This window comes from Rosa rugosa, chromosome 5, assembly GCF_958449725.1.
Source record: "Rosa rugosa chromosome 5, drRosRugo1.1, whole genome shotgun sequence".
Classification (NCBI taxonomy): domain Eukaryota; kingdom Viridiplantae; phylum Streptophyta; class Magnoliopsida; order Rosales; family Rosaceae; genus Rosa; species Rosa rugosa.
The window spans coordinates 42,790,115-42,814,542 of NC_084824.1; the positions used below are offsets into that span (position 1 = coordinate 42,790,115).

At 35.1% G+C, this 24,428-nt stretch overlaps 4 protein-coding genes across 10 annotated transcripts; 1 reads left to right on the plus strand and 3 right to left on the minus strand.

Annotated features, from left to right (window-relative positions):
• Positions 1–41: 41 nt before the first annotated feature.
• On the minus strand, positions 42–2,717 carry LOC133712626 (MOB kinase activator-like 1B). 3 transcript variants are annotated; one of them, XR_009847512.1, is made up of 5 exons: positions 2,091–2,717; positions 1,806–1,936; positions 1,035–1,143; positions 296–894; positions 42–235 (listed from the first exon to the last, which is right to left on the minus strand). XR_009847512.1 is itself a non-coding variant. In XM_062138734.1 (4 exons), exons 2-4 carry the CDS (start codon positions 1,815–1,817, stop codon positions 189–191), a joined length of 228 nt encoding a protein of 75 aa, XP_061994718.1. In that variant the 5' UTR covers positions 1,818–1,936; positions 2,091–2,518; the 3' UTR covers positions 42–188. The 3 variants fall into 3 exon arrangements, 1 of the variants encoding a protein (XP_061994718.1); XR_009847511.1 differs by lacking the exon at positions 296–894 and having other exon boundaries at positions 2,091–2,502; XM_062138734.1 differs by lacking the exon at positions 296–894 and having other exon boundaries at positions 42–295; positions 2,091–2,518.
• Positions 2,718–3,390: 673 nt separating this feature from the next.
• Positions 3,391–6,515, plus strand: LOC133712265 (uncharacterized). Its single transcript, XM_062138372.1, has 8 exons — positions 3,391–3,650; positions 3,744–3,828; positions 4,239–4,280; positions 4,760–4,928; positions 5,395–5,447; positions 5,553–5,774; positions 5,987–6,033; positions 6,181–6,515. Exons 2-8 carry the CDS (start codon positions 3,748–3,750, stop codon positions 6,233–6,235), a joined length of 669 nt encoding a protein of 222 aa, XP_061994356.1. The 5' UTR covers positions 3,391–3,650; positions 3,744–3,747; the 3' UTR covers positions 6,236–6,515.
• A 2,074-nt stretch (positions 6,516–8,589) lies between these two features.
• On the minus strand, positions 8,590–13,090 carry LOC133709839 (tRNA-specific adenosine deaminase TAD2-like). 3 transcript variants are annotated; one of them, XR_009846390.1, is made up of 9 exons: positions 12,766–13,090; positions 12,193–12,261; positions 11,613–11,650; positions 11,285–11,351; positions 10,330–10,489; positions 10,132–10,250; positions 9,368–9,471; positions 9,077–9,135; positions 8,590–8,866 (listed from the first exon to the last, which is right to left on the minus strand). XR_009846390.1 is itself a non-coding variant. In XM_062135754.1 (9 exons), the coding sequence occupies exons 2-8, from the start codon at positions 12,259–12,261 to the stop codon at positions 9,092–9,094; spliced, it is 579 nt and encodes a 192-aa protein (XP_061991738.1). In that variant the 5' UTR covers positions 12,766–13,084; the 3' UTR covers positions 8,626–8,866; positions 9,077–9,091. The 3 variants fall into 3 exon arrangements, 2 of the variants coding, with proteins under 2 accessions (XP_061991738.1, XP_061991739.1); XM_062135754.1 differs by having other exon boundaries at positions 8,626–8,866; positions 10,154–10,250; positions 12,766–13,084; XM_062135755.1 differs by lacking the exons at positions 11,285–11,351; positions 11,613–11,650 and having other exon boundaries at positions 8,626–8,866; positions 10,154–10,250; positions 12,766–13,087.
• A 1,930-nt stretch (positions 13,091–15,020) lies between these two features.
• On the minus strand, positions 15,021–19,205 carry LOC133709683 (protein CHLOROPLAST IMPORT APPARATUS 2-like). 3 transcript variants are annotated; one of them, XM_062135500.1, is made up of 3 exons: positions 17,245–19,204; positions 16,219–16,374; positions 15,021–15,445 (listed from the first exon to the last, which is right to left on the minus strand). In XM_062135500.1, the coding sequence occupies exons 1-3, from the start codon at positions 18,304–18,306 to the stop codon at positions 15,422–15,424; spliced, it is 1,242 nt and encodes a 413-aa protein (XP_061991484.1). In that variant the 5' UTR covers positions 18,307–19,204; the 3' UTR covers positions 15,021–15,421. The 3 variants fall into 3 exon arrangements, with proteins under 3 accessions (XP_061991484.1, XP_061991483.1, XP_061991485.1); XM_062135499.1 differs by having other exon boundaries at positions 15,021–15,450; positions 17,245–19,202; XM_062135501.1 differs by lacking the exon at positions 15,021–15,445 and having other exon boundaries at positions 16,220–16,369; positions 17,245–19,205.
• Between the last annotated feature and the right edge of the window lie 5,223 nt (positions 19,206–24,428).

The following is a 24,428-nucleotide window of genomic DNA, read 5'->3' on the forward strand; positions in this document are numbered from 1 at the left end:
GCTCCACATTTTGCTCCACATTTTGAGTCTAACACAATATATTAAGTCATTTTGCTCCAGATTGGAACATTTTGAGTCTAACATTGCATATTAAGTCATTCCACTCCTCATTTTCTGGAATCATTACAAATCAACAACAATTGAGTATCCACAATTGAAACCATTACATAATGAATTGACTATGATCCTCACTCTACCATATAATCTTGAAATGATCCAAAATGTCTTCCAAAACCTGCAGAATCAAAGAGACCACAAAATCGTCTTGCCATAAACTGATCGGTGCATCCAAAACCTGCAGAATCAAACAGACCACAAAATCCAGAAGCTGTCATGGTACAAATAAAAACAAAGAAAGTTGATAAAACTAGAAGTTGGACTTAAGTGCACAGTCAGGCATAGAAGGAACATTGATCAATCAACAAAGTAGTCTCTAAGCCAACAGATAAAAAGAACTTTGGAAGAAAAAATTACTATTTCACAATTTCACTGAAAAAAGCATGAAGATTTGCTGACAAATATCAAATGGATTTTGAGTAGGCAAATGGGAGGACCTTGATGCTTCATTTTGCTGCATCTTATGTATTACAATTGAGCACCTTTTGCCTTTCACAGTAGTTATGAATAATTGTATAAACAAACACGTCAGCATTGACAGCAAGTCAGTCAACTTTCCATAATTTTCCTACTCACCTCTGACCTTTTCCACTACTTATTGACCACTAAACGTCTATAAAATTGTTTGAAATATATCTAGCCATTAAAAATGCATCATGAAGGCAACACTTCTGCTGGAGGTATAACTTCTTTAAACAAACAATAATCTCCTGCTTAATCAGATCTTGATTACTACTCTCCTCCCACTCAAACATCAGTTTCTCTTCCCATTTGCTGCTGTATGAAAATAAGTAGTATAAGGGTCGCCATCTCTTGCTTATGCCTCCAACATATTTCCCCTCTAAATACTAGTTCATCAAACCAAACAAACTAACAAATTAAAAGACAATTCAAATTATGATGAAAAAGAGATTTACTGTTGACAGCAAGCCACTCATTTAAATCTTCTCCAGTTGGAAGCTTTACTGATTCTCTTAGGTTCCCACTGCCTAGTGTTGCATCAATGTGCTTTCTCAGCTGAGCCCCCTGCATCAAGATAAGATATACATTAATAAAATCACATGGTTATACCTATCTTGTAGTAGAAATCCAAAAAGGTCGATACACAAACCATAACAAAAGGAGCTCATTAAATTTCAGCTGGAAACTGAAACTAGATAATTGAACAGAGTGCCTTGAAAAGGCAATAGCCATCTTGCAAATCTATTGGGAGCTACATTTCTTTTGCTCCATTTCGTAAAGATTAATCAGATCTTTATATAGATTCTGAAAGATGAACCATGGGAATACGAATATCGTCTAAAGCAAGGAGTTTATACCACTGCAGTAAAGATTGCATAAGAATAAAACCTATCACTTCATCCAGAAAACATGATGAATCAATTGTGAAATGAGTTATTATACCATTAAAAGTACAATATCTTGCATCTCGAGCTCTAACATAAACAGAAAGCATGATACATGTATATATCACCACTAAAAGTACAAACCCAATACAAAGCTTAGCACGTTAGCTATTTCTCAACAAATCAATCACAAGCACAGTAGCTATTTCTCAACAAACTCAAAACCAATCACAATAGCTATTTCGTAACAAATCAAACACACCACAAAATCCATATCCCTTAAACTGACCAAATCAGATGCAAAATCTAAAAAATACCAAATACAGAAAACTCAAAGCTTACCTTAGAGAGCATGTTTTCTGGTAGTGAACTGATATGTTTGAGACATTATTCTGCTAAATGAGATGATGAACAACTCTGCCTTTACTTGAGGAATATAAACTTGATCATCCTCTGACTCCATTTATTTGAAACTGAAAAACACACATAAGATCAACAATCGGAAAAAAAAAAAAAAAAAAATAAACCCAGAAACAGAAAGAAGAAAAGTCCCAAATATGGAAAAAAAAAAACCCTAAATTTTGTAATTGGCAATCAAACAAATCAGAAAAGAGAGAGAATCCATACTCTAGATGTGTTTCTCTGCTTCCAAGTCTCCAACTTTTGGCGCGAAAACTCCAAGGGATGTCGGGACCATAAGAGAGCTACAATTTTCATGAGAGAAAAGAAAAAAAGAAAGCTTCGGTTGCACGATTGTTGCAACCTGAGATGAGTTTATGGTATTTGGAGTTGAGAAGTTTTGGATTTTGGGTGGAGAAAGAGAACCAGAGCCTTCGATGCAACCAAAGTGGAGAGTCTACAGTCCAACTTTGGTTTTCTACTTCGACGAGCGATGGGTTTTTGGGAAGAGATCGATCCAAGCCGTTGCTTTTCATTTAAAGAAATGGACGACAGAGATTGACCCATCCGCAGATTATGTATAGCAAGGACGTCCTCTTTGGAACCTTGCTGTATATATATATATATATATATATATATATATATATATATATATATATCATAATAAAGAAAAGGAAAAAAAATTGAGCACATGGTGGGTTGGTGCATGGCTCATGAAAAAATACATTGTTCCTTTAAAAATTTGACTTTCCGATCACGTTATCTTCCTCATTTGTTTGATCAAGGAACGAACAAAACACAACAACTACAAACAGAAGCCTCTAGAGCATCCACCCCCCAAACTGATCAAATTGGAAGGCGGAGCTAGAGGATAAGGGCAAAGCATCGTGCCAAATTAACGAAGAAGAAATAGAATGTCCCAAGGTCGCGAGAGAGTCTGCTACAAAATTAGCCTCCCGATATATATGGCTGAAGGAGATGCTAGAAAACTGACGGCCCAACAGATTGATGGTTATCTTGCCTAATTGATACAATAATAGCAAGACTTCATTGAATCGCTCTCTAGACTTTATTGAATAGTTTAATTGCTGCTTGAATTTTTTTAGTGTCCACAAATATCTTAACACTTCATTAAAAAGAGCTAAAAATTTCAGTTTCTCCAAATAAAACAAAGTATGAGAACACATAGTGCTCTGGATAACAATATAAAAAAAAATGTAACAAAGAACCCATGAACTTCTGGCATAGTACGTTTGTGATGAAGAAACAACAAGAAAACAAATAAATCAATTCAAGACCAATAAAACCACAAGCGGGCCGGATGAGACATATTTTGGGCCCGAACCCCAACCTTATTCCATATGGATCCAACATCGAAGCAATGAAAGCCCAGCCGAAAATTATGAAAGAAACAAAGGGCAAATAAGTACTTTGATACACTCGTCTATGCGTGGTTATGAAGGTATTGAATATGTATAAAACGATCCGTGTTTGTCTTCACACAGTCATATTCTTCTTCAATCTCCAATTTACTTGCTCGGCCTTGTACAATGGAAGCTCTAACCCCTTACACTCCGAAATCGACGAACCCGAATCCCCAGACTCCGACCCAAAGCCCATCATCATTAGCAGCGTCGTCTGCTCGGCTGTGGAGGCCCACCGCGCAGCGCAACCTGAGAAGCCGCGCCAGTGGTCCAAGTTAGCTTCTTTGAGACGACAATGGGAGTCTGCTTCTTCTAGTGGAAGAGCACACGCCACTTTGCTCGTAAACTCCTACCTTTCCATCGAGTACTACTCTCAAAGATAACTTCTTCTTTTTTTTCTTTTTTTTTTGGGGTGTTATGGTTGTGCGGGTTTTTGAAAATGGTGATTTTCTTTCAGGAACATGCCTTCAAGGGAGTTGGGGGTTCTCAGCGACATGCTGGATATACTAAAGAAAGCTTCACAGAAATTGCTTAAGCAGCAGGTAATAATAATAAGCAAGGTTTTTACTTGGATTTATTTCTTTACAAATATTTGAGGTCTTGATTGTCACTTTTGTCTGTGCATGATGCTTATGCTTGTTCCTGTTTGTCATTTGGAAATCATTTGACGCCAATAGGAATTTTACCCTTTTTGTCGTTTTTTTTTTTGGGTAAATGATTTTTTCATGAAGTTAGCAAAAGCCATTTTGGACTATGATAACAGATTATTCTCACGTTAATTGATCCAAAATGAGGCAACTATTCTGGTCTCCGAAATGTCAGAGTGGAATATCAAGGTTTTTGAAATATAGTCCATGAGAGAGTTTTGTCAGCAATAAGCATGGTGAATTCCAGTTTCTCCTTTACTAATTCTTCTTGTTAATCTTCTTATTTTGGTTGTATTATGTTTCAGGAACTTTATCGGAGCAAGCTTTTATCATCATACAAGGACATGGTACACGTTCTTACCAATTCTTGTTTATTCTTCTGGATGTTCCAACACATCCTTTTTCATATGTTTCTTCTCTTGGGTCAATAAAGTTGGATATGGTCAGAAATTGAGTGAAAACTCATGCTTTGGCTTAGTTAATATTTGATATCAAATTCTCAAGTGCTAAGCTTGAAGGAGGATATCCTAATACTATCTGATCTGTTATTATAGTTGGACTTTGCCCACATTTTTGAAGAATAGACATTTATAAGGTTGGACTTCTCCACAACCACCAAATATAAGGAACTAGAATTGAGCTACTTGTTACTGTAATTTTCGTCTCTTGACAAAATTAGAGATTTTTAGTAGTTTTATGAACATGCTTTGAAGATAATAATTCACGTTAATACATCTGTTTGTTAAGAATGATAGTTTAGGATTTTTCCTTCTTTACCAGATCATTTGGTAGTTTTATTTACTTTGTTTCTTTATGTTGTCTACAGGTGTCTGTTATAACTAATATGGTCAAAACTAGTAGATCCATGAGATGCTTTGTCAAAGGGTCAACCAATAGTCCACTTTTACAAGTTTCTGGCTATTCCGAATGTAATAATGACCCTGGAGATGGTGGTGGGATTCTAGTCTTCACATTTTGGTCGATCTCTTGCTTTGGTACATCTACAATATATCTTCTACAATGCATATTTGATTAGAATAACTGATTGATTTTGCCTTCATGGATAATCAACAATCACGTATTACTATAATGGCTTTTGTGGGGTTTATGTGCAATCATGGAAACGGTTACCTGTATGAGCATATAGGTGCAGAAAATCTTGTCATGAACCTTATTTAACTAATATGAGAGTATCCTCTTTGAATGACAAAAGCGGTAATAGATAAGGGATATATCAGGGGTCTATATGATTCACAACAATCTCCCTTTGTATTGCATGCTGCTTAAAATGCCAACTATATATGTCATTTGTCATACGATTGTGATTTAAGTAGAAAATGTCTATATTATTAGTGTGAAATTTCATGTTAGTAACTATTGGACCAGGTTAAACCTATTATTAGTTCCACATGATTTGAATTATTTTTTCTCAAAAAATTTATTATCTTTGAATAATCACAGAGAAAGTGGCGGAGGAGCTTGTCCATATGCTTATATTGGAACTAAATTTGAAGGTAAATTATTGTTTCTGTGGCTGCGGAATTTTTTATTTATCTTAGCATGTTCTTTATCTGTTCCTTGTTTGTTTTTATACGTGTTGGTGCTTTTGGTCTGTGCAGCGTTTGCTTGTGGTGGACATACTGTCAGTTACTTGCAAAGTTCCAACGGCTAACAGCTTGCATTGGTCTGAAGAGCTATATCCAGGAGAATTTGGTGATTTGAGTATATGCAACTTATTATCTGAGGAAACTTGTAAACCAGTCTATCCAAGATTGCATGGTCAGAAATCTGATAAGCCAGCTATTGGACGTAATCAGCAGCCGGATCATGATGTTTTGCAGGTATGGGTGTCATTATATGCAATCGTAATTTTAAAAAGTACAAAAAGAATACATCTAGACGTTGGAGGAAAACCTTATTAAAATGGATCTTAAAACTCACTTGTATTGTTGTTGTTGGTATTACAATAGTTGTTTAGAAAGCAAATAGAAACATCATCTAGGCCTGTACTATGCTTATCAATTTCATTACCCAAAAATTTTCATGATTGCAGGTTTATCTAACAACATGGCTCATAGAGGTGAACATTGATACTGACAGGTAAGAATGAAGTGGGTTTGTAATCCCATCTGAGAATATTAATTTCAGTAATTGATAAACATGTTACGTCACGTCTCTTTGTTCAGTACGTGAGACTTCATGCTAAAAGGTTCCATTTGTCATTTGTTTCTTCTCTTTTTCTGATAGGGTGGATGAAATATTTGCTGAAGTTGGGGAGGGAATACATTGTAGGCTTTCATGAGCAGACATGCTGGAAGAGTTGTTGAGGAGAGCGCTTGTTTATATGATAGGCTGAAGATCTGATACTTGTATGGTGCCTTGTACTTGAAGCTGGATTTTGCTAAAGTCCCAGCGGCTGGAGTGGACTGCGACAACCATCAAAGTGTATAGGCGTCTACAGAGGTCAGCGGATTGCTGATAAATGGGAGTGCAACTTGCAGTATTTATCTTGTAACTTTGGTTAATATGTTATGGTATGAACAACAATGCTTGATGAATTCACATGCTTGTGGTTACGAAGAGTTCTCAAAATTGCTTTATTTATACTCTCTTGCTTTTAAAGAAATCTCCATATAAGTCGTACCGGGTGCTCTCAAGCTCATTTTAAACTTTCTGACCTCTTGTTTCAGTAATGAATTTTGATATAAAAACGAAAAGAACGATAGATTTTGGTTCGCATTTAGCATTACATGAGATACAGTCAATCTTTGCGTCAATGTTTTGAATACCGTTGACATTGCTTTATGGAGTCGGATCCAAATTGTTCTCTCAAGCAAAGCTGATTTCCGAGTTTCGAACACACACACACACGTATATGTATAATCGTTTGGTTAAGGATCAGAGTTTATTTGGCACCAGGATCATCATCCCCGGATCTGCCAGGGCTAACCGCTGAATATTCACTACAAATCCAGTGACGATGATCTTGGTATCAAAACCCTCATCCGAGGTGCCTCATATGAATGCAACTTTTTACTCTTAACCATAAGGTTCGGTGGACAACACTTTTTTTTTTTTTTTGCGGTTTTCAATGGAAAAATAAATTTTACTATTTTGACGAATATAATGAAGATGATAAAGGACAGTCGTAACTGTAGTAAGTGTTGGTTATACTAACGAAAGATGGCCAATTGTGTAAGTTTCAACTGGGACAGCAAGTGGTACCTGGAAGGCTGGAATGATAACTAGATTAACTAACTTGTTTCATCATGATGTAATCATTCATATCTTGAATAAAAGAAAGAAAAATTCTACGATACATTAATGTACTAATACATCAAGTAAACTAGATTTGATATAAAGGTAGACTGATTCCATGAATAAGTAGACTAGCTTGAAAAGTATCGAGGTAGTCTACCTTTATATTGAGCTAGTCTACTTGATGTATAAGTACATTAATGTACCGTAGAATAAATGAGATAAGAGGTAGAATACCGAATTTTTTTTTATTTTTTTTTTCAATTTTTATGTAAGGCCGACCATCTTGGTATCACCGGAAATTAATAATTTAGAGAGATTATTATTTATCAATAAAATAATAGTTTTAATCTAAAAAGAACTTTATGTTCGATGTATATTGTAGTTAGTATAAACATCCATAGCATACCAAGAATTAAGTACATACATCAAATCAAGACATACACAAAACAATGAATAATTCCATAGAAGATCTAAGTGTTTCAAAATTTAATTCCATAGAAGATCAAATGTCTAGATGTTACATGCATATGCACTGAACATCATCTATATAAATGGAATCATCATCAGCTTTAATAATAATATCAAATACAATAGACTCAAAATAATATTAATATTCATATTCTTGCACCTATCAATGACGTCTCATTTGAAAGGGGTGAAAAAATTGATATCGACGGATGAGATGAGGAGAGCACTGTGTGAGTACAAAAATGAGCATCTGTTGTCTACTCAAAAGGAACTGCGACAATGGGTTCAAAAAAAGTTTCAACTCTTCATCACCCAAGAAACAATATCAAACACTCCCAAAATAGAATCATGTGTTTTCATGAGGGTCGTATTAGGTACTGATCGATTAAAATTAATTTTACGTTGACATCATAATTTTTTTTTTTAAATAATAATGTCTGAAACTAATGAAGGGACGACATGCGAAAGCTGAAACGAAGCTATCTGAAAATTCCCGACATAGGTTAAACAGTCCGAACAGCTACTTGGATTCACTCATGAAAGAAAGATGGTAACTATATGAATTTCAAAGAAAATGATTACGGGATATGAATGTCAAAGATGGAACTTATCCCCATCCTCATATGAAAATAAGACTAGAACTCATGATCACCATGTTGGATTTATGTCTAACCAACATGGCACAGCTCACTCATGAACCATCACGAGATCTATAGCAACAGCATGCACTAATAGAAGTACAACAAAGATATTGGAGCATCGGACCAACAAGAAGAAAAAAATTAAGGTCCTAAGCTTCTCCACCCCCTTAACAAGTTAGGAGCTACTTTTAGGGGAGCCACAGAAATCTTACTCGTTTTTTTTTTAATATGGTTGGAGTCACATTTTTGAGACTCCCATCAAAAATGCTCTAAGCGGAGCGAGTAATTAGGTTGTAATAATAATGGCAATGAAAACAAAATACAAACAGAAAAACCAAGTCTCAAACTCAAGAGAGCTTTTCCATTAATGAATAGTTTAAGTAAACAGAGAAACTTTCAAGTACGTGAAGAAACTTTCAGCTACATCCCCTCCCGGGGTGCCTTCTCTCCTGAACTTCCCAATTTTCATCTTCATCCCTTTTGGCAAACATTAAAAACTATTTAATAACTCGGTTCTTTTGGTTAGTTGACCAAGTTAATTAAACTTGGTATTCTGATTGCACCTGTCAACCCAATTAAAATTTTGGTAAGTTGACCCGAGCAAGAAAACACTAAGCAAACTAGAAACCAACTAAAAGAAAAGGTGAATAGAAGAGAGTTGCAGAAGCAAAAACTGCAATAAGCCAGGCAACAGTGCTATCAAATTAAACTTATCCAAAAAACAAAACAAGAAGACAAATGAACTAAAACAGAATTCCGAAAGTATAACTTACCAAATCCGTTCATATTCATTGTATGGCCTGGTGAGTCAGAGGTCTATGAGGCTTTGGAGCTGAAAGAAACCAAAGAATACACATTACACACATAAAGAAGCTTAAATAAATACTTCAACTAGGAACAGGATAGTTCAAATGGGAGTTTGGTTTCATGCATTTAAAACATGCTACAAATTGGAATCCCTAAATTGAGCAAAGAATTGATGAATTCAAAGGAGAAAGCAAGCATGAATGATTCTCCCATCTCACTGCAGTCTAAAAAACATAAATTATTCCTAAACCAGATACCATTAGGGTTTCCTTGCTCGTAAAAATTGCGGAAAAGAGAGACTGCTTCTGATGCCATTATCCCTCCAGTGCATTTGAAACCTTTCCCCTGTGGTACTCCACCACTATACAACAAAAGAGAAAGTGAGGGACTGATGCAACAATCATCTTGAGTAGAAGATCACAAAACCAAGGAACAGTTTATAGCTTAATAGTTATACAAATTTCAAGCACAAATCCAACAATTCAGGTATAGAGTTAAACGTAAACCTCAGATACTCAGAGAACAGGGTGCCTAGAAAATAATACTGATGTAACTTTCCCATCATGGCTGCAGACAGTTAATGATCCTTTACATCTATTTGCACCCATTAAAGAAAAAATATGAAACCTCTTCAGCATTAAACACAATTAAGAAAATCACTCAAAAGTTTAATTAAATAATATATGCACACACCTATATATAAATAAAACAATTGCTGCTACAGACAACTAAATAGTCAACATCCTGTTTCTCTATGGAGGGATTGTTTTTACCTTTTAACTTTGCCTATAAGTATTCACCCCTAAACTATTAAAACCATGTCAATTTAAAATAAAAATAAAAAGAAGCTATAGCTAGTCTGCCACTACCTATATTACTATATATAATTTTGTAGTTGCATTTAATATACTTGACCAGGAACTGTCTTTTGGAAAGTACATCAAACATAGGAAACAACTTGTAATCTCTTTCCGGGCAAAAAATTACTAGAGACCAGCAATTCGAGTCAATTTTTGCTTACTGTGTTAAGTTCAGATAACAACCTCATGAGTGCCTCAGAGCTACTTGAATGCAGCGACAGTATTGATCCGCACCCACCAAATTTGTCATTGGCACAGCCATAAAATACTTCCTTGATACCTGACCAAGGGATAGTTACCTATACATAATCAAAGAGAAGAAAGAAAAGTTTTATCATTTCGTGAGATAGAGGGCATACCAACAATTGATAAAGCTGCTGCACACATTATGCATGGTTCACATGTAACATAGAGGTTACATTTTGAAAAGATTTCCGCAACTTCTGAAGTTGAAAGCCTCTTTTCTCTCCACTGCTCAAGAAGAGTATCAATGGCTTCCATTTCTGCATGCCTTGTAGCCTGCATTTTTAGGCAAGCACAGAAACCCATAGGTGTTAATTTCCATATTTTTATGTAAGAAGCAGACTTATATGTGTATAACACAGCAAAAAAGTGACAAACCATGTTCATATAAAATGTTAGTAGATACACCACACACGAGAGAGGTGCAGTCTGATTGATGTAGAATAAATCAACTGAGTATCCAGGAATTTATGAAAAGAGAGGAAGTGATGGGTCAAAAGTGGTTTTAATTACAATATCAAACTTTTTTTAATTAACTTACTTGATGTAAAAAGGACATGAATCAGGTGTTCTCCATTCTGATAGATGGAGGGAGAATGACATGGCTACTAAAGTAAGTTCTTATAAAAAGATCATCATAAGTGCAGATACACATTGTACATGAACAGAGAGACATGGAAGGAACTAGATTGCTTTAGATCTAAAGTTAACTGCAGAGAAAAGAAATGGAAACATCTACTTTATATATTAAGTGAGTCCTGTAATAATTGAGGTAGTCTCAGTCATCCCACAAACAACCCTTAAGATATTACTGAATATGACATTATATGGGCCCCATCTTTTCTTACTGATTCAGGAGAAAACTGTTTGGGGAGAAGATACACTTGAAATGTGAGAAATTATCCTAATATGAAACAAACTAGAGAGACGTGACCATGTATGGGGGTTCTTTCAGAAGCCATAAATAGTCACTAGGTAGATACTACTACAAACTAACAATGGAGACCAACACCAGAATACAAATTGAATAGTATGAAGTAAAAAATAAAAAGGCATCGATGGGAAATTTACATTTCGTGTCTCGTTAGTCCGATTCCTTCCAGACGCTATAACCTTTCCATCTTCAACAATCACACAGCTGATCAATTGAAATTCTAAAGATTAGAGAAAAGAGTGCAATCATGTTCTTATACCCTTGACTTTTAACAAAAGAAACGGATTCCAAACATTCTAATTTTCCTGAACAATACCTAGACAATCTTGAATTATATGACTAATAGGATAAATCCATAAGTTATGTGAACAAAGAAAAGGGGTAAGAGGTGAACTTAAAACGAAATGCGCATAGAATATTAAAAGGCAACGCACAACAAATTTATAAGATATACAAATAGTGTACCCGACAGGAACTTCAAGGCTGTCCAAAGCTAGCTTTGCCTAGATAGAGCAGTAAGAAATATAGAAGTTAAATATTAGCTACGGAAGCAAACTTAACACCAGAATAAGAAAAGGCAAAAAAAAAAAAAAAAAAGGATACATATCAGGCAGAATAAAGTAAAGAGAGGCAATGCACATGAAGACTAGAGCTGAACCTGAAGGAAAATTCTTTTATTGATAGGAATCGTCAGTCAGATTATTGAAACTACCAATAGCACCAACAACAACGGATAAGCAACAAAAACAAACTCAATCATATTATAAAAGGACCAGAAAATGTAAATTGCACTGCTGAGGTCTCAGAACTGTACAGAAACCTCAGTGAAGGGCAGACAGTAACTTAACCAGACCAGTCCATCATTAAATTCAACTTTGGGTGTTTGTCAGGGACAGTAATATTTTTACTCTATTGAAATCCAAGCCACATTACATCCACGGTATAAAAACCTGTAATTTATTTCTTAAACTGAAAGTAATTGACTAGAAAAACACAACTAACGGTTTTAAATTAAAGCCTACTTGGGAGTAAGTCTAAACAGTACCTGTTCTAAAGCAAGATCCATAAACATAAGGGTATCATCGTTGGGGTTGTCTTCTCCAAGAGATGACATCTATTTTGAGAGAGAGAGAGAGGCAACACATTAGAAAATAGCATAATAGACAATTGTCTGTAACTGTAGAATCAACTCAACTCAACTCGTTTGGGTGAAATACTACAAATGCATATGCAAGATTTGTATCAAGCCTAATTTGCCACCAAACAAATAAAAATGTGTGAACATATTAAGAGAAAATGATGTCTTCAATAATAACTAAAGATTGGACAAAACAAGAGGAACCAGAAACTGAAAAAGAGCAATGCCTTAAAACTTTTCTGATTGCATCAGAATACTTGGTATCTACAAAAGCAAACAGACAAAAACCCCTTCAAAAGTATAAACACCCATTGAAAGACCCAGTTGATGAAACCAGAATTTGAACCTGGGGTGGGCTATAACAGCAAAAATCACATAAGGGCAAACCACCTACCCGAAGTGCAATCTCAACATACCCAGAACTTCAATTTAACCATCATTAATATATATTTGGTAAAAGGAAAAGGAAGAAGAACATACTTGCAGTGAAGAGTGAAGCGCCCAAAATCTACTTGAACTATTTCCTTTTGCTAATGGAGTTGCAACCCAATACCACTGTGCTTCTTATGTGATCAGTTTGTTCAGTATAGGTGGGTGAGAGACTTAATAGAATAAATAAAGCTCAAAATCTATATTAATCACATCATCCGGTGTAGCTCAACGAATTTCTCACTTGGATATGAGTTTCCGGGTTCGAATCCCGGCACCGGAACTATTTTTGTTTTTCTTTTTTTCTTTGCATATGTAACTTTCAAAGAAAGTGAATTATGAAGCTGGAATGATAAGGCAAACCATGCATTTGTCTTGGGGAAGACAAGTCTTGATTTGGATACGTATTGCACTTCTGCTTTTCTCTTTTCTTCTTTTCCTTAATTATATTTTCATTTTAGAAATTGATATTTTCATTACGGTTAATAACAGAGCTAGATGATTGTTACGTCAGTTGGAATGAAATGATACATGTCAATATGTTAATGGAGGGACTGGGAAGGAAACAGAAAAATGGACACACAGGATTTCTTGCCTAATGCCATTGTGGTTCTTGTGTGATCATTAGTTTAAAATAGGTGGGTGAGAAGACGTGATGAATAAATATAGTTCAAAGTCCACAAAAATCACAGCATCCGGTGTAGCTCAACATATTTCTCACTTGGAATTGAGTTTCTGGGTTCAAATCCCGGCACCGGAATTCTTTTTTTAAAAAAAAAAAAATTTATATTATATGTAAATTAAAATTATCACAGGATTTCTTAAGGTTATAATGTCTCATATTTTGGTGAGTTTATCAAACTTCGTTTTAAAATTCATGAAATCAATGACTCAATAAAACCAAAATAATCTAAAGTTCAAAGAAAGTGAATTGTGAAGTTGGAATGATATGGCAAACCATGCTTGTTCATATTCATCAATCTTGTTTTTCCAAACTTTTTTCTTGATTGGTTGAAGCTAATGAATTTGAAACTCGATCGATAACTAGTTTTGGAAGACACTTCAGTATATTATGAATATAGTAAACGTTGGTAAATTTGGCAGAACAATAGTGATATCATGTTTCTTAACTCTCTAAATCTCAGTTTTGATTGCTTCCTGGCGTGAGTTAACATGGAACACACCGATATGAATTTGATAGATTATTCATGCTTATGTGTTACCAATTGGTGCAGTTATTAAATTCTTTTTACTTATATAATTGGGTGTTGTGATCGATACAAGCTTAGGGTTTTGATTTTAAATATTTAAGTTTGGTCACTTGAATAATTGTGTAATCAATTATCTGGGTGTTACTTACTAGAGACTCCCTTGGTCAGGCCGTATGTAACTTAGATGTTATAAAGGAGCTAATTCTTTGCTTGTGATCTATCACTGTTGTATGATTTTTAATCACGAAATTTGTTCATTCCCTTAAATAGACAAAACTTATACGACAAAAACAATTAATTATTCCCTAGAAGCATAATTTTATACACATTATATAGTAATAGAGTGATAATAAGAGTAAGTAGATTCACAAATCGACTGTATCACAACATTTAGTGTAGTTCTCATGGATTAGTAGACTCAAACCAAGAGATTTCTCGATTCCAATAAGGTGAAGACCATTGATTGTCTATCTGCCTCAACACCTTATGCCATGATACATGTATATATACTCAAAACTGAAAAATACCACAGATCTAGACCGTAACGCTTACATCAATTATTTAAACTCGTTGTAGGAAGTTGACCCTTTAACCTTAAAGTCAAAATTTGACTTAAAAAAAAACCTTAGTGCATAGTACCTTGGATTCTATACGAGCACGATCATTCTTCATATGCATTACCTAATAATGTGAGCGAGAGCTGCGAACTCCTTTCTTGTAGACAAGGTTTTGAAACTGACGTGGTACCGATAAAAAACCTCTCCAACAATCAAGTTAATATAAATCTCAATGGACGTTAATTCCGCTACTCCTTATTTATGGAGAGTGACACAAGACCACAACCGCTACTCCTTATTTATGGAGAGTGACACAAGACCACAGAGTTTTTGCACAACATAACCGAGATTATACTATCCATGAGATCCTGTCTTTTTTTTTTATTTTTTTTTTTTCTTGTATAAATGTGGTGATCAGAAAAATAGGTATGAATTAAAATTCTCCTTACAAAGTTATAAGTGCCCAGCGATCCAATTTTTGTAACATGACTTGGCATTGAAAGTCCTAAAGCTAACAGATATATATAACAACCCAAAATGACTTTCAAGTAACATGACTTCATTTATGGAATTATGGTTACTTTTGCCTCCAACAAAAACTCTATACCTACAAAAAGGTATTTGATCATGACTTTGGAACCAACTATCCTTTTGCTTAAAGACTAGAAGAACAAAAAGAGAAACACATAAAAAATGAGAACCTAGACCAAAAGTTGTTGTTGTTCTCTATGCTCCTCTTCTCGATCAATTAGCTAGTCTCCATATCTCTTTGGCTTCTTTCTTAGTGTGAAAAACGTAAGAAATAAAAAAAAAAAATTAACAAAAACTGGAAAAACTAATTAATACAACAAAATAGAACTGGCAGAGCTGTGTAGAAGTGCTATGGCCTCAATCCTAAAAAATACCATTCATATTTCCTTTTGTCTTTGACCATTTGTGCTAGAGTTTGGCCTTCTCACAAATCTACCCTGCGACAAAACAAGGAACACCCATGTGAGTGAGACTGAAACCATAGAGCCATAGAGCCTTACAATCATAGGGCATTAAAATTCTCCCTATTCTTCCATTATCAAAGGGCCCAAAAACTTAGGAGTAAGTGTATAATTTGATTTTCACGTGATGAAATTGACTCTTACGTAACAACATTAAAGAACAGTGGTTGGTTCTACTTTAACACCAAAAGCATTTATGCATACTTTTAGAGAAATAATTTTTTTTTTTCCAATTAGAGAAATAATTTTTGTTGCTGATACTTCTAACATAAAAAAAGGCCACTCGCCCAGTACCATTTGGTCTAGTGGCATAGTCTCCCCTTTGAAAGTGGGAGGTTGTGAGTTCGACTCACGAAAGACTAGTTGCAGCATTTGAGTTTATCTGATCAAAAAAAAAAAACCACTCTAAAGACTTCACACAAGTTTAATGCAGTTTACTTCTAAAGAAGTTCCCCAACTTTCAATTTTGAATATAATGAGGGACAACATTATGGGGAGAAAAAAAAACAAACATATAAATGCATGACAACTTGTAAATCATCACATCTATCATGCCATTATTCACATGATTTTATCATGTAATTTTGGACTTCCCAATAAGAATTTTTTGTTTGTCATGGCATCTAGTTTCAAGCAATCCTTAAGATTCCACACAAAATGGAATTGGCTCCCTTTGAATCATTTTCTGATCAAATCCAAACAAACAAAAAAATAATTCAAAATAATAATTTACGAAAAAAGTACCTTCATTCTTGGCCGTCGATCGGCATTGACTTTGCGGACTTGATACCTGATCTTCTTCGAAAAGAGGCGCGTACGTCGCTTTTCCTTGTAGCGGAGCACGCTAGCCTCTCTCAACCCACCGGCGTCCGTGAATAAATCAATCTGCGCCAGTCTGGCCTGCCCCAAAAACAAACACAATTATTCATTCAGTGCTCCGCAGCTCACCGTTTTAGACTTACAACCTCATTATTCACAAATTAATAAACTAAACAGGGACAATTATGTCATTTTCTTTGTAAATTCTGGTTCTTCCCAGTGAGAAAAGGACCATTACTGCTGCCCCAAATTAGAATATTCATAGAGTAATAAATACTTTGACATCACGTCAATAGAAATGGAATTGACATATATATATTTTTTTTAAAAAGAAATTTAAAATATTAAAAACCTTTATGACTCTATGGTTGGTGATAACCTTATTTTTTCTCAATTGGGTTTGGAACGTTTATAATGTGACACATACACCACTGTCACACCTCAAATGTGGGGTTTGAAAATCACAATTACGTCATTTATTTATCACCCAAAAAACAATTACCCTAGTTTTCTGGAAAAAAATCATTACTCTTAAATTTAATAATAAAAAAATCGAGAAAAAATTATGTCTTCTTACGAAAAACAAATATCGTGTTTTGAATACTAGAAAGAGTAATGGGTGTCTTTCCTTCTATTTCTATAGCTCATTTGTATCGATATTTTTGAAAGGGCATTTGTATTGATATTATTAGTTCAAAAATTCGTTAATTCGCGAACTGATTAATTAAAATATTAATAAAAATTAAGTTTGCCAAAAAAAAAAAAAAAAAAAGGAAAAGATAAACGTTAAAATACTTCTGTTAATAAATGATGCATTAAGTGCTAAACCGAATCAACTTATTGGAATTCCGACAAAAAAAAAAAAAAAAAAAAGTAAGGACACGAACGGAGAACCACAGTTGTTTAAGGTTTGCTGGAATTTGATTTCCTGGCGAGAGATGAGAAACATACAGAGACGTCGTTTCCATCAGCGCCGCCCTGCAACTCCTCCGGAAACGGCGACGCTTTGTCGGACCAAGCACTCAAAACGTCGTCGTAGTCCAGCTTCAGCTTCAGCATCAGCCCGCCAGGCTCCGACTCCTCCTTCGGACTCTTCTCCTTTAGCGGCAACTCCGCCAGCTTGGACTCCACCACCGCTAGCTTCTCCATCTTCTTCTTCTTCTTCTTCCCGGCAGAAGGTGGGGCCGACGACGGAGCCGGAACGGACGGACGAGATTTGTTGAATCTGGGCGAGATTTCAACAACATCGACGGTCGGGAAACTCCACCAATTCACTCCATCGTCGACTTGCCTCAACGGCCTCACTCCTCCTCTTCTGAATCCGAACCCGAGTTCGAAATTCCCGCCAAATCCCAACCCCATTGGGTAGCCATAGCAGGAATCCGTCATCATTGGGTCACTGCTAGTGGACTCATCGACGGAATCGATGTTCATGCTGGTGCTACTCCCCATGATACTATCAATACCCTCCTCAATTTCCTCGTCCAGCATAGATTCGGCGTCGAAGTCATCGCACAGCTCCATGGAGGAGTTGGGATAATTGGAGTCGAAATTCACCGGGGAATTGAACTCCCCAGGCGAATTACAAGACTTTTCAAATGAATTGATGGCTTTGGGATCGAACCGAGAATTGGGTTTTTCTCGGATGGGGTTGTGGAGGAGGAAAGTGGCGGAATTGTCGATGAGTCTGAAAGGGAGGAGCAGTTCGGAAGATGGGTCGAGGAAGGAGTCGTGGGGTTTGGTGGATTTGCGAGGGTTTGTGAGGATTTTGGTGGAGAAGACGTTGGGGTAAGCAGTGGAGAGTAATGCAGCGGCTTCATTGTAAGTCTGGTTGGGACGTTTTCGAGGGGTGCGGGGTTTTCGGGTGGAGATTGCGAGTGCCGAATTGCTTGATTCCGAGAGAGTGGAAGAAGGTGAGGATGTTTGTGAAGTCCGGGTTGAAGTGGAAGGGGATTTGACTATGTCAAGCTCAAATGCATAGGTTCTTCCGCCACCGCTAAAACACGAAGACATTTGGGGATGATTTCAAGGAAGACTTAACAGAAATTCAAGGTTGAAGTTTGAAACTTGCCCAAATTCAGGTTGGGTTTAAGCCCAGAGAAAACAGAGGATTTGGAGTCATAGAACTGAGATGAAGACTAAAACCCAGAGAGGTTTGCTAAATGAAACTTGAAGGACTGAAAAAGCCAAAAATTTCCAACTAAAGGAGGACAGAAAAAGAAAATAGGTACAAAAACCCTAAACCCTTAACTGAAAAGTACAACAAACAAAAGGGTCTTAATTTATTTAGGTAAAAAAAAGAAGACACTAGGAAAAGGCCAAAGCCCAGAAGCTTTTGGAATAAAATAGAAACAGGAACGCACTAGAGAAATTGAATATTGAAATCCGCAATTAAGATTTAAGAACAAGGAATCAAAGCTCTAGTCGAAATGAAGTTCCCTGTATGGGTTTCAACAACCGAAGAAACAAACCTCGAAAGCTATGAATAAGAAGGAAACACGCTTTTGCTCTCGCTCAATCAAATCAAATTAAATTCTCAGAAAACAGAGTATACCCAAAACCCTAGAAGAAGGAAACTAAAACTTGGATGGAAACTGGGTATTGGCCAAATCGAATGGGAAATATCTCAGAAAGGAAAGTTGCCGAATAAGGGAAACGAGGAGTGAGTACTATACTGAAATTTTTTTAGCAAAAAACAGAGGAGGAGGGGGGCAGAGAGATAGAGATGGGAGAGGTTTTGCAGAGAAAGAGGTCACGAGGCTAAACTAAAACGAAATAAAAGGGAGAAAGAACCGTTGGGGAGTCGGTAAATATATGAAGAGACACGCAGAGATACTCTCTCTCTCTCTCTCTCTAGATTTCTCTGTCTCCAGAGGGGACTGATAGACTGGGAAGTGCCTAAGTATGAGTGATAGAGGTGAGACAGGGGAAGAGACAATGCTCAGTTTCAGCAGTTCTGGCTGTGGGACCAATTTTCCTTTAGCCTTTTAGCCTTTTCTCTTTCTTTTCACCAGTTCAATCATTTTATTTTCATTTCGTACATTAACCTTTCTTCTTTTGTAATTTTTTTTCCTATTCGTCTTGCCCTTTTTCAATTTTTATATCATATTTGCCGACCGAAAAAAAAAAAATCAAACAAATGGATTCTTCTAAAAGAAAAAAAAATTACCGTAACAAAAAGAAAAATATTACAAAGAAGGGACATACCGTAAAACTTCAAATATAATTCTCATCATTTATGAGTCGAACTTAGGGTCTCTCATTGGTGTTTTTTTTTTTTTATCGAAAATGTTATCCCAGTATTGCATTTTAATAAGCAATATCAAAACGACACACCTTTAAAGGTCGTCAGAAAAAGCTGTTTTACCGAGTACCCTAAGAAACTATTCTAAAATCAAAATAAGATCCCAACATAGCCCCAATACACCCACCTTTTAAAAATACACACTTTTATTCTAATAAAAACCTAGAAATTCGGAAGTAAATTAAATAAGTTAACATAACCAAAAAATACATTGTTGGTTGTTTTGGGGTTTGAAACAATATAACTAAATTATAAATCAAATAAATTGGACTTGAACCAAGTTTTAGAATTTAAAAATAGATGCTCTATAGCAATAAAGTTATTTTAAGGTTTGTCGGTTTGAGCCATTTCGACTCATAGTATCTGTAACCATTAAGAGCATTTATAGCAGTCTCTCTATCTTAGTTCCTTAGATATTTTATAGAGCATGATTAGTTTTTAATCTATTTGAATAGCTGCATCAAACTCCTAAATATAGAGAGCGAGATGTGGCTTTTTATTTTATTCATTTAAAACATTACTTTTAATTAATTAATTTATGTAATTTATAAATATTTTTAAACTATTTTTTATTCAATAAATAATATAAGTTCAAAATTAGCTAAAATAGAAAAAACTGATGCAGACTTACTTTAAAAGTGACTAGCAAAATATATTTTTAGCTATTTTAGCTAAAATTTAACTAAAAAATTACTAACATTGCTAAAATAGCAAACGACTCATGATATATGTAACCACTAATGTTCTTGAAATTTAGTTTTTGTCCTCCTAATATATTCTTTCCAATTGGTTATATGAAAATTTAAACCCAAAAAAAAATCAGTAATTTTAAAACTTTTACAAAGGTTACGTTATATATAATTATACTTTTACATTATTTCACTACAACATGTAAGTAGACCGGTGATATTGGTTTCTCATCGTTTGGTCTTAAATCCCTTGTAAGAAAAATCATACAAATTTAATTTCTCTTGGATTTGTCTCACTCCACTTGTGTTTGTAGGATATGGATTACACCTCACATAGACACATAAAATCATACTTTTATTTCTTAAAAATGTATAAGTTCGTTCAATTATCACAAATCTTATTGTTTGTATGGGGGACAACTTTTTCATTTATAAAACTCATTAATATTTTTCAGTTAATTATTTTTAAGCCATTTTTTAATTAATCAATTATATTCTTTTTTATATTTTTTGTCGAATTATTTTTCCAGTCCTCTTTTTTTTTTCTAATTTTTTTTTTCAATGATTAATAAGCCCAGAGATGTCTTTTCCTATCAATTTTTCTCTTATACCCTATAAATCCATAAACCCCATAGTCAGTGTAAATATGACTCTAACCCTATATGAACCAGCAACTAACGTACATTATTACATATTTACATGTATGCGAATACTCGGGGCATATGGAACAATTCTAGTACCTAATAATGCATTGTGAAAGTACGTGGTCCATGAAACTTTTATCATATGAGATGATGGTACCTATTCTAGATTCAGATCTTCATGTGAAAAAAAGAAAATTGGAAGAGGATAAGGAAAATACTAATAAATGAGTTAAAAAAAGGAAGAAGTGCGTTTAGCATGGTATAGATTTTTATATACTGTTAGCCTCTTAGAAATGTCAAACCATATCTTTCTTCTAGTCAAGAGTTTTCCTAACACATTGAGACAAATCGACAAGAAGTGATTGCATACATACAATTGTTCAAGTAAGTTAGGCAGAAAAACAAGGTAAAGTATTCATAAATAACGCACGTACTTTGTATATTTTTAAACACAGTAAAACTATATCTTTTTGTTTCTGTACTTCAATAGTTCAAATTTGTCATTTTAACCTGAGATGATCGGCACGATCGTGTGGTGAAGGTGGATCAAGATATTCTCATCCTAACTATGGGACAAGCATGGATGTGTTATTTGGAATTTTGGATGGACTCTTAGCCACACCAACCTGCAAAGTTACTAGAGATCTTATGGAAAGGGTTTCTTATCTGCTGAGGTGGCAAAAAACCATTGGGGCCTGGAGATTTCTAGGGTTTATGGGCTGGAGGATGTTCACGTGTATCAAGAAATAAGGTGGGTTTTTGGATCTCTCTCTCTCTCTCACTTATCATAGTTGTGGTGCAATGATTTGAACCTTTTTGGTGTCTTTTGCCCCTCCTATGTGCGGTAGATGGCATTCATACGTTGAGCTTATTAGGTTCATTTACTTAAAGATTAGAATATCAAATTGTCATGTTTTTATTCACAACCATCCCATATCATTGAATGGACCCTCCATTTAGGTTTCTATAATTTCCCCACGTACACATGTATAAGACTGGCACTAGATAATGAGAACGCTATTGGTTAATCGATTACGTCTTTGAAATATTTCATCTACTGTTGAATGACTAAGGACAGAAGAAAATATATATTACTTGAAGAAAGAAATTATAAAGTTTCTCTATATTTTTACACTTCTTTTCTGTGTGTATAGATGTCAATCTATGAATTATATGCGCTAAATTACAGATATTGACCACCTTAAGAGTATGACAATTATAAACACTACTTAAGCAACCTCACCACATATTATTATGGATTAAGCACAATATTGAAAAGTATCGATTCTAAAATCAGTAATAAGTTTAAAAATTGAACTTGGGTTTGAAATACTTTGGAACGCCTCCTCCTTAATAAAACATATGCACAACCACGAATAAAGTACAAAAGAGACTAAAGAAGACCAACTTTGAGAAGTAACGCCAAATCTTAATCTAAGAGACAAGAGACAATCACGTTCACTTACTCGGTTAATTTTTTACGTAGTTGTGCTCAACTGTCAAATTAAACGATAGACATTGATAAGGCAATTAAAATTAATTCAGTTGTCTCATTATTATAGATTGTAAAATTAGAATTCAATGGCATGTTGATCACAACTTAATAAGAAATTAACTAAATAGGTAAACATGACTCATCTAAGAGAATATCATATAATACTTAAATCCACTAAGATAAGAGTTGAATGACCCATCACAATAAGAAAAAAAAAGTGAAAAACCATGTGCAATGAAACTAGGTAACTAAACTTTTCCAACTTTCATCGCCACCATTTGATGTAAGCCAAAACCTCAATCTACGATTACAGCACAGCTCACCAAACTGGAGCCACTTAACGAAAACCACCCAAAGAAACCACCACCACGTACAGCTAACAGTTATGGTGGGTGTCTAGCCGCCGTCAAACCCCACCGTTAGGATCAAACAACCACATCCAAACATAGGTCCAAACCAGCACATTATCCACATCCCCGCACCCCTGTCTAAGCAACCCTAATCGAAGCCACCGGGAAAGTTGGCAGGCCAATGTGGTTGCCTATGGCGGGACTTGGGCTACTTCTTTTTATTTAATTCCTATAATTATTTAAGACGCTTTGTGAAAATATTAAATGTCTGGAGGATGAAATAAATATCTATTTTTAAAAAATGTAAATGTAATTTTTCACTATAAATAGTTAATACAATATTAATACTCATAGATTATAATATATTTCAAATGATGCAGGGACTAAAGTCAACATGTACGTTATGGCATCTACAAAGATTCCTCATCCAGTGATACTCTGATCGATTATCTTTTCAAAGATATTTTCCAAAAATATTCAGGTATATTCATCATAGTTACTATCCTAGAAGATATTTTTTATCTCATAAATATCGATTCAGTTAAAAAATGAAACCTAGAGGCTAGAACTCTCATTCTGCCATTCTGCAACCAAATGGGAAAAGGCTTTATGTTTCTAGGTCACTAGATTCTCTGGCAAACAAGTTTTTCTTCTTCCTCATTACAAACAAAGTTCATTAATTCACATTTCACATTTATTAGAAAGTCAAAATAATAGAGGGTAACAACATAGTCTTTCGAACTCAAGCTAGCTTATAGAGCAAATTAATTCTTATCAATTTTACTACTATACTCCACCAAACATTGAATCAAAATCTTGTGTGTAATTCTTGCAACAATGTTATTAAGAAGTCACAGAAATCTGTTACTCAAAAAGTGATAGCCAATGTAAAGAGTGACTAGCCTTCAACATAATCTTCTACTGAATAACATTGAAAAAAGTACGCACATGACCGTTTAATTTAGCAGTGTAACTTTTTTATTTTCTAAATGAGATGTCTTAAATGAGAGGTCTTAAGTTTAACTCACAAACTATTAAACGAAATTGACGGCTTAGCAGGAACTTGAAAAAAGAGTAAGTTTTTCAAAATAGATCGAAGAAGAAAGAGAATTGCCGAATTGGTGTGGGGTTGGGAAGAAAAGGCCAAAAGGGGGAAGGGAACGTCCATGATTTTCTGACCGCAAGACTGCTAGAGCATATGATATCCTCTCGATGGAAAGAATGACTGATCAGTGACCACACCTTATCTTGACAATCCGACTTGGAATTTCCAGAGCCCTTGAAATCGGATAAACACAAATCGATCTCAAGCAGAGAGAGCAGAGGGTTTTAGGATTAGAAATTTCACGAAACCTACCTATGACTCTATGACTCATTCTCCTTCCTGCTGCCCCAATTGGCTAAAGCAGTAGTCTTATGTAATTATCACACGCATTTTATCTTCTCTCTCTTTAACATTTTTTGTCCTCAACAGCACATGATGGAGAATGATAGGGTACCAAGAAAATGTCTTCACGGAATTCATCAACTTCACTTCACCTTTTTTTATCAAAGAGACTAAAACCTTGTGCTCAGGAATTAGGGGTCGGTTCTATGACTCTCATCAGTTTTTTCGATGACAAAAAAATATTACAACCTAAAACCTATATTACA